Source organism: Miscanthus floridulus, chromosome 10 (genome assembly GCF_019320115.1).
Source record: "Miscanthus floridulus cultivar M001 chromosome 10, ASM1932011v1, whole genome shotgun sequence".
Classification (NCBI taxonomy): domain Eukaryota; kingdom Viridiplantae; phylum Streptophyta; class Magnoliopsida; order Poales; family Poaceae; genus Miscanthus; species Miscanthus floridulus.
In genome coordinates, this window is record NC_089589.1 from 93,798,855 (window position 1) to 93,809,016 (window position 10,162).

Consider the following 10,162-nt stretch of genomic DNA (forward strand, 5'->3'; position numbering starts at 1 on the left):
GGGGAGAGGGTAATGACACGTATCTAGTCCTAGCCGGTTATAAGAGAAGAGTCATAACTTTCATAGTAAGCCGTCTAAGTCAATCCACGCCACCTTGTCTCGTGTCATTTAACAGATTATAGGCCGACCCAGGGTCCGTCCGGATAGTAGCCCTATGAGTACGCCAATTTTCTAACATTGTTCAAAATGAACAATATTGTAGAATGAAAATCATGAACTATCGTAGTACCAATACCCAATTCAAAACAATCGGCCCTATAGCAATTTTCGTAAAAAACTATAACTAATAAAAACTAAAAAGTGATAACGAATACTGACGCACCGACGATACTAGAAGCCCAAACTGACAAGGTCACCTACCGGAATCTAGGAATTTCTCGGCCATTAGTTTGGGTTTCCTTTGAACCCACAGCTTCCGCGGTCCACAGAAAAAACATCGCCATTTCCTGATTTTCCCCAAAATCCAAATCATCCCTGACCCCTCCAAAAACCGCGAATTTCCTCCCTGGGCCGGGCCCTCGCGCGGCCGCCGTGGAAGGACCCCCGGCGATGGGCTCCGGCGAAGAGGACACAGGAGGCGGAGGAGGGGCGGTGCGGGGCGCGGTGCTGAAGGCGCTCGTGGTCGTCGGCGGCGTCCTGCTGCTCCGCCGCCTGCGCCGCTCCACCACCCGCTGGGACCATGCGCGAGCCGTCGCCGACGCGCTCTCCGGTGAGAAGGTGACCCCGGCCTCCCACACTGGACTATTGCTCGGTTCCCGAGGCATTCCGATGCGGCCGCACTGAGAATTCCTCAGAAAAATTCCGTCCTTTTTTTTTGCTGCAAGGAGAAAAATCCCGATGCGGCGGCGTCTTTTTCTTTTAACACGTAGATAGATAGAGGAAAGAAATGCTTGTGTTTTAATGCGTTTCCTGATGTACAGTTCTCGAGGGAGCAGGCGAGGAAGGATCCTGACAACTTCTTCAATTTGAGGTCAGAATTTTATTCTAACAAAAGCACTGAATTCCTTTTCTTTGTTCGGATACTAGTGTTTCCATTGCCATTTCATTAGGCTTTTTGTCTTAGTCTGGTACTCTGGTAGTATCTATGAACTAATCGTAGGCTTGTTTTGGGAGGGAGGTATATGCACATGCGCACCAATCGAATATTCGCTGCAAACTTTCTGTCAAGTGTTGATCACTGCAGTTCACATTGTCGATAAGCATAAAGGTTGCTGACCATGGTTTGTGATAATTTAGCTTTGATGGTTGAGTCTGTCTTTTACAAGTTGCTGGATAACTCTAGACTGATTTGAAAATGCAATACTTTCACAGCTGGTGCAAACTGTTTTTGATTTGATCTCTTCTTTGTTGGGTTTTGAATATAAACGTTCTCTGGGATCTTGTAGTATCTACTGATATAATAGTGGATTGAAGGCAGCCATTCTTTCTAAATGGTTTAGTTCTGTACTTTCTGGCTGCTGTCTGTCATCTGAAAATTTTAATTAAAGCACCATACTGAATCTTCTAGCAAATATGCAGTGGGAGCTGCAGAAAACAATGGAACTCGATAAATCATTGATGGTTAACAAACCTGTTGTACTTTTGTTGGTGCTTCCTTCCTGGCCATTAGGGTATGCATGTGAAAATGCTATGTCACCTTGTATTGTATTTCAAGTTTTCAACCTTGAGCAAATTGTTTATTATATATATCCATTAAAAGGATCCATATTTATTGTAGAATTCATAAATTTGATCCAATGTTTTCAACCTTGGACAAGTTTTTTCTGGTCCATTCCTTGGATAAGTGACTGAATGGTTACACTGACCTGTTATCGTTTTCTTTAACTGTATCCTTGATTGGTCTTTCTAATCTGCTGTTATCATTGACTCATTATGAATATTTTGCTTGGATGTAAGTAACTTGGTAGAAGTGATAAACATTAATGATGTAGAAAAATTGCTGTTTATCTGCACTTAAGATGCAAAAAAAATTGTTCACACACCCATGATCACATACATTTGCTGTTTTTTTTAAAAATCCTTTTCAACTCAATTTTCCATGCATGACACGTATTTTTTAAGCATGTGCTGACGTGTTTGTCCTTTGTTGCAATTCATCCTTCTTTTGTTTCCAGAATGCTCACATGTCCTGCAACCGAGATGGTGGATGGCTCAAGGGTGCTTTACTTTGAGCAGGTATGATCATTATCTCTATCCATTCTTCTTTATTACAGTGCCCCTTTTTGGTATCTCAATTCCATGGTTTCCTTTTCAGGCATTTTGGAGATCTCCAGAAAAGCCTTTTAGACAAGTAAGTAACTCTAAACTGTATTAGTCACTCTTACATGTCTCCTTTTTTGCACTTACCAATTCATATGGTGGATATTATTTCTTGGGTTCCTGCACAAACTTATATATTGTTTATTTGTTATGCTAGTCAATATAGTCTAAACAAGATGATATTATATTATCTGACATTGCAGATGCATAAGAATCTTCTGCTCAAATGCTTTATTTTACTCATGCACTTGAACTTTCAGTACACCCATGTGACTATTTCCTGTTACCTTTAAATCCTTTCTTCCTTGTTAACCTAACAAGATTAAACATTTCTTTGCCATTTTGCGTTCTGTATTCTTGTGATGTGTAATGCTTTGTCTGCCAACTGTAATGATCAGATGATCCCAATAGTTTGGAGTATTGAGAATATGGTTCCATTATTCTGCAAGAAAGGCTTCATATGCCTGTTGATTGGATAGTATTTAGATTAAATTTGGAATTCTGTTGCGTTCAAGAGACTAAATGGAAGGGTCAGAAGGCGAAGGAGGTGGACAATACAGGTTTCAAGCTTTGGTACACAGGGACAGTCGCGAATAGAAATGGAGTAGGAGTTTTGATTGATAAGAGCTTCAAGAATGGTGTGGTGGGAGTGAGAAGGCAAGGAGATAGGATTATCTTAGTCAAGCTTGTCGTTGGTGATATGGTCTTGAACGTAATTAGTGCGTATGCCCCCCAAGTAGGCCTCGACGAGAGTGCTAAGAGACAGTTCTGGGAAGACTTAGATGGCCTGGTTAGAGCTATACCTAGTAGTGAGAAGCTTTTTATAGGAGGAGATCTTAATGGGCATGTAGGTACTACAAGCGCAGGTTTCGAGGCAGTTCATGGAGGTTTTGGGTATGGTAGTAGGAATCAGGAGGGGGAGGAAGTTCTGGACTTCGCGGTAGCTTTTGACCTGATGATAGCCAACACTTTCTTTAGAAAGAGAGAATCTCATCTAGTGACCTTCAGTAGCGGACATCACTGTAGTCAGATTGACTTTGTCCTCGCAAGAAGAAAGGACAAACGAGCATGCTTGGATTGCAAGGTGATACCAGGGGAGTGTGTTGTTTCTCAACATAAGCTTTTGGTGGCAGATTTTCGTTTTCAGGTGCGTGCCCGTAGGGATAAACAAGCTAAGATTGAAAGAACAAAGTGGTGGAAACTGAAAGGGGAGACGTCAGAGGTATTTAGGGAAAGGGTTATCAAAGAGGGCTCTTGGAAGGAAGAAGACGACATAAACAATATGTGGGACAAGATGGCAACCAACATTCGGAAGGTAGCCTTAGAGGTGTGTGGAGTAACCAAAGGAAGGGGACGCGAGGCTAAAGATACTTGGTGGTGGAACGAGGAAGTCCAAAGGGCTATTAAGGAGAAGAAAGAATGCTATAGACGCTTGTACCATGACAGGAGTGTGGACAACATAGAGAAGTACAAGGTGGCAAAGAAGACTGCAAAGCGAGCTGTAAGTGTGGCAAAGGGTAGAGCATACGAGGATCTTTACCAACATTTGAGTACGAAGGAAGGAGAGAAAGACATTTATAGGATGGCTAGGGTTCGTGAGAGAAAGACACGGGACTTCAACCAAGTTAAGTGCATTAAGGATGAAAGGGAGCATCTCTTGGTAAAGGAGGATGAGATCCGACATCGATGGCAAGAGTATTTTGACAAATTGTTCAATGGTGAGAATATGGACGCAACCTTTCAGTTGGATGACTCTTTTGATGACACCAATAGGCGCTTTGTGCGGAGAATCCAAGAATCTGAGGTAAGAGAGGCGTTGAAAAGGATGAAAGGAGGTAAGGCGATGGGACCGGATGGTATCCCAATCGAGGTGTGGAGATGCCTCGGGGACATAGCTGTAGTATGGTTGACCAAGTTGTTCAACCATATTTTTCGATCGAACAAGATGCCTGATGAGTGGAGGAGAAGTATATTGGTACCGATCTACAAGAATAAAGGAGATATTCAAAGTTGTACAAATTACCGGGGAATTAAGTTGATGAGCCATACTATGAAGCTATGGGAGAGAGTTATTGAGCATCGCTTGAGAGCAATAACGCGGGTCTCTATGAACCAATTTGGTTTCATGCCCGGAAGGTCAACCATGGAGGCAATTTTCTTAATAAGACAAGTTATGGAGCGGTATAGGGAGAAGAAGGACCTACACATGGTTTTTATTGACTTGGAGAAGGCTTATGATAAAATACCAAGGAATGTTATGTGGTGGGCTTTGGACAAACATAAAGTCCCAACGAAGTACGTCGGGCTCATTAAGGACATGTACAACAATGTTGTGACTAGAGTTCGAACAAGTGATGGAGACACAGATGACTTTCCGATTAGGATAGGACTACATCAAGGGTCAGCTTTGAGCCCTTATTTGTTTGCTTTAGTGATGGATGAGGTCACAAGGGACATACAAGGGGACATCCCTTGGTGTATGCTTTTCGCGGACGATGTAGTGCTAGTTGATGAAAGCCGGACAGGAGTGAATCAGAAACTGGAGTTATGGCGGGAGACTTTGGAGTCCAAAGGTTTTAGACTTAGTAGAACTAAAACTGAGTATATGAGATGTGACTTCGGCACTACTACTCGGGAGGAGGAAGATGTTAGTTTGGAAGGTCAAGTAGTGCCTAGGATGGATACCTTTCGATATTTAGGATCAATGCTACAGAGGGACGGGGATATTGATGAAGATGTTAGCCATAGAATCAAAGCAGGGTGGATGAAGTGGCGGCAAGCGTCTGGTGTCCTATGTGACAAAAGGGTACCACAGAAGCTAAAAGGCAAGTTTTATAGGACGGCGATTAGACCTGCTATGTTGTATGGTGCAGAATGTTGGCCTACGAAAAGACGACATATTCAACAGCTAAGTGTCGCGGAAATGCGTATGTTGCGTTGGATTTGCGGGCATACAAGAAGGGATCGAGTTCGGAACGATGATATACGTGAGAGATTAGGGGTAGCGCCAATTGAAGAAAAGCTTGTCCAACACCGGTTGAGATGGTTTGGACATGTGCAACGGAGACCTCCAGATGCACCGGTGCGTAGTGGAATCCTAAGTCAGGATAGTAACGTGAAGAGAGGCAGAGGAAGACCGAAGTTGACTTGGGTAGAGGCAATAAAAGGAGACTTGAAAGGATGGAATATACACAAAGACTTAGCCTTAGATAGGAGTGCTTGGAAGACAGCTATTCACGTGCCTGAACCTTGATTGTTTCTGTTGGGTTTCAACTCTAGCCTACCCCAACTTGTTTGGGACTTAAAGGCTTTGTTGTTGTTGTTGTTGTTGTTGTTGGAATTCTGTTCTATTGTGTCCATTCTATATTTCCAATATCTTATATGCTCTACATTTGTGCAAATAATGATAAGTTCTGGTCTCTCCAGAGATTCTACATGGTAAAGCCCTGTCCGAAGGAGATGAAATGCGATGTTGAGGTTAGCCCAAGTTTAACATTCCTCTGAGATCCTGCAATGTCGTGAAGTTGATGTACTGAACAAACTGATGCATCCTTACTAATATTTATCAGAATTTACTAGTAGTATTAAGTTTGTTCTCCTCTACTTTTGATTTCGTAAAAAATGAGACCATCTGAGCAAATGGTATCTCCTATTCAACTATTAACTAGAAACATATGCATCTGGTTCCAAAACATGACATTACTTAAGGCCATTCCAACAGTTACAGTTCTCATGTTCAAAAAGCTTTGGTGTGATGCAACTTGTCCATAGTGGGGAGCGTAAAATGGTCTATTTAGAGCACACAGTATTTTGTACAGTGCTACTTTTATTTTGATTGTTCTGACGATTATTTCTTACTTGTGGCCATTAATAACCTTTGAGTGAATCTATTAATGTCAAGAATCATTACTTTTATTTTCTGGTGTTTACAGTGGCATTGACATTTTGGTTGAAGCAATGCAACTTTTCATCCACGTTCCTGCTTTTAGGAATACTGATTGGGAGATATTAATATTTTAAATCAATTTCGCAGGCAAAGCTGATTAAATAACATTTTAAATTTGTTTTCCAATGGACAGTTGAGTTCATATGCAATTAGGGATGCTGAAGAGTACAAGAATTTCTGTGACCGTCAAAAGGATCAGAGGCCACAGCCAGAAGAAGTAATTGCGGTATGTCATGTCTGAACACAATCTTACTTTTCAGAATGTTTGCTTGAGAAGTTTCTTCCCTCATTTACTCATGACTGTTGGTGGCTAAAGTCTTGATGAAATAAAGGAAGTATTTTACAACAATTAGTTAAATCTAATCAGCTTAATGATTATTCTTAGTCACCCTGTGCATACTAATGTGTGTAAAGGGAATTAGGGACAAGGTGGAGTTGCCATTGAATGAATGAATCAACAGAATATAGAAATGCCATTGTTTGTATTATCAAGGCAGGGATCCCATCTGTCACCAGACCAAAGATGATGTGGGATAGTTCAATGGGTTTTCGATATGATTGATTGATATTGTATTGATAAGCCATGGATCGCCATTTTTGCTTTTACTATTCATTTGCAGCCTTTGGTGTTTTGAATATGGACTTGAATGCTGTTGTGCTACTCCTGACCTAAATCAAGTCCATTATGTGCTTCACTTAGTGTACTACTAGGATGACTGATGAGGACCTAGTTCCTGCATGGAAAAAAGCACCGTCTCCCATTTTTTATGTGACATAACCACTTAATTGTTTAATGCATTTTAAACTATGCACTTAACTGTAAACCATTACATAGTAGGTTGTGCATGTTTATGTGTATTCACATCTACACTGTAACTCCATATGGAGTCGTGCACCAACTGATATAGCTTTGCATAGTACATTCGTAGCTTAAGCTGTATACAACTTGCGATGCTTGTTTTTATTCACACAAGTTACTGTGTAATGTTACTCTAAATATCTAATTTATCACTCTAATATTTAGGTTTACTTTTGGTGTTCAGGATATCGCAGAGCATCTGACCACCATACACTTGTCACGATGTGGCCGTGGAAAACGTTGCTTATACGAAGGATCTACTCCACCTGAAGGTTTTCCCAACAACTGGGTGAGCTAATTGCTCGTCTCAATCAGCAATTCTGCATATTCATTCCTCTTTCTGGCTGAATAATTTGCAGACATCTTTTTAATTTAATACTACATCAGAACCCCCTACTGGTAATCCTTGTCATGTTTCGCTTGTTCCCATCTCAACACTGGTATTTTATAGAGTGGTGCATCATATTGTGCATCGGATTTGTCCATCCACAAAAATGGTGAAGTACATATCTGGGACAAAGGTTTTGACGACGAAGGAAACCAGGTGATTTTCTTTTAGTCTTCATGCACTAGTGTTCCAGATAGCTTGCCAAGACTACGTGAAAGAGTCTCCTTTTGACAATGGCTCACTTACTCTCAGGTTTGGGGAACCAAGGTTGGCCCTTACGAGTTCAAGCCTGCCCCCAAATCCAAATATGACGACATGTTCTCGCCGTTAAATTTCTCCGCCCCTTTGTGACTAGAGAAGAAGCTGGATAAAGCATATGTAATCGATGACCAGTAGAGCCTGAGCTCTAAATTATTTGTTCATAGGAATGCAATAAGTGAATAGCATGTATGTATATATTGTACTGAGTTCTAATGCATTCCTTTTTCTTGACCAACCTGTGCATCTTGGTTGTCCATGGTAGTATCGTGATGCATGATGCCTAGTCTGAACCGATTTAAGTCAGGACGTAAGATGACCCAGTCGCATTGTATCCTATGGTGTATTATGCTAGTCAGAAAAGATTTGTTCTAGCCACATTACAACATGCCACGTGCAGAGAATCCTAACACACATCGAAGAGGAAGCGCATCTGTGGTGTTTAGCTGGAGCAAGGGAGCTTGCACGGCTCCCTGTAGCAAACGGTTAGGCCCACCACCGTTGTTAGTAGCTGGTCGTGTTTTACTTTGACAGGCGCGAATGTAACTGAAAGTTAAGGGGGGTGTGTGTGGGTGATGTGCATGTTGTGTTTTACAACTCTTCTTAATGCAATGTGATGTGCATGTTGTATTTTACAACTCTTCTTAATGCAATGATACGCAGCTCTCCTGCGTGTTCGAGAAAAAAACACTACAACATGCCTAGTCTGAACCGATTTAAGTCAGTACTAAAGATGACCCAGTCGCATTGTACTCTATGGTGTATTATGCCAGTCAGAAAAGATTTGTTCTAGTCACATTACAACAGAGAGTGTATTATGACACTGGTATCATGATTTCTGATGTAGGTGGAATTATTTGGAAACCATGGTTGATCGAACTTTGCCTTCAAAATGGGGCCGCATAATGCTCGGTACTCGGGTAGTAGCAGTCATAAAGCAATCGCAGGTTCCAAATGTTTCTTTCTCATGCTCATGTCTATATTCTTGTTTGGAGTCTCTGTTTGTTTGAGCTGTAGCTTTTAGGCTTTTGACTGGCTTGTTGGCTGTTATAAATTTTTTCTATGGGCTTTTGCAATAAATTTTGAGCTTCTCGCCACACCAAAAGCCAGAAAAGCTTCTCGGGACATGTTTTTCAGCTTTTATTTTAGTTTGTTATTTTCTCATAAGCTAGCTTTATAGCTTTTTAAAAGCCTGCCAAACAACTAGGCTGTTTGTTTTAGCTTCTGGCTTTTGGCTGTCCCTTCTGCTTGCAAACATAGTGATCGTGCAAACATGGTAGCTAACTGAACAACTCGAATAAAATCAAAGCAGTATCAACCCATGAACATACCATCTGGTTTGAGGTCCATACCGTTGGCACCTGTGGTATTCTACTTTACAGCTCTTTAGAAGACTGGTATTTTACCAGCTGATGGGCTTGCTAATACGTCGAAAAACTGAAAACACAACCCGACAAAAGACGGCAAATCATATAGTATAAAATAAACAAGCAGGCACCAGACAAGATGCAAACTTATTTGGTCAGAAGTTAAGATGGGAGCACTCTTTCAAAGCGTATAAACTTGGGCCACCACATCATTTCTGTGAAGCTCTGGTGTCCTTTTTGATCTTGGTCAGTCTCACGACAACATCACTCATCGTTATTCTTTGGTCTGGCAAGTCACTTGAACACCGTAAACCTATCTCAAATATCGGCGCTAGAAAGTTACTCCAAGAATTGAAGGAACCTTGCGGAAGCCGGTCATCCACAATGTCCTTTAAGGAGCTGTTTGTTTCTAGACAGTAACGCAAACGCAAACGATTTAAAGCTGCAGACCTTATAAGCGGGAAATGCAAATGAACTAATCTTATTTACGTTTACGTTACCATTGAACCAACCAAACACTATCTAAATTTCTTGGAAATGCTTGACTAACCCACTTCCTAAGGGTTAGTTCTCCAACAAACATAGGATCCGTCGGCTTCTTTCCTATGAATACTTCAAGAACCATGATCCCATAGCTGAATATATCGCTTCTTCTTGATGCTCTTCCAACTGATCCATACTCTGGCCGAAATTTTTCGAAACCTAGAAGGGAAGAATTAGCTATAGTAGTAAATGATGTACCAGAAAACATATCAAGCAGGTGGAACGAAGTGGGAGTACCTGGTGCCATGTACCCAATTGTCCCAGGCATGGTTGCAAAAACCATGGAGTTGTCGTCTCCATATAACAATTTTGCAATTACGAAGTCTGCCACATGCGCTACCATGTCTTCGTAGAATAGAACATTGCTGGGCTTTAAGTCACGTCCTGAAGATGGGAGCGAGGAGGCCAACAGTTGGCGTCCGTGACCCACACGGTCACCCAGGTGAGTGACGGGCATAATAGCCGGAGTGGGGAAGACGGTTCAGATTCCCCGATGCATTCATCCTTATCTTCAACAGGACTTGATGACATGCACAACCAGC

The 10,162-nt window shown here is 41.6% G+C and overlaps 1 protein-coding gene across 1 annotated transcript; it reads left to right on the forward strand.

The window, feature by feature from the left end:
- Positions 1-401: 401 nt before the first annotated feature.
- On the forward strand, positions 402-8,279 carry LOC136486870 (chromophore lyase CRL, chloroplastic-like). Its single transcript, XM_066483932.1, has 9 exons — positions 402-717; positions 921-970; positions 2,115-2,175; positions 2,255-2,290; positions 5,686-5,736; positions 6,339-6,431; positions 7,249-7,353; positions 7,516-7,608; positions 7,705-8,279. The coding sequence occupies exons 1-9, from the start codon at positions 550-552 to the stop codon at positions 7,801-7,803; spliced, it is 756 nt and encodes a 251-aa protein (XP_066340029.1). The 5' UTR covers positions 402-549; the 3' UTR covers positions 7,804-8,279.
- Positions 8,280-10,162: the final 1,883 nt, after the last annotated feature.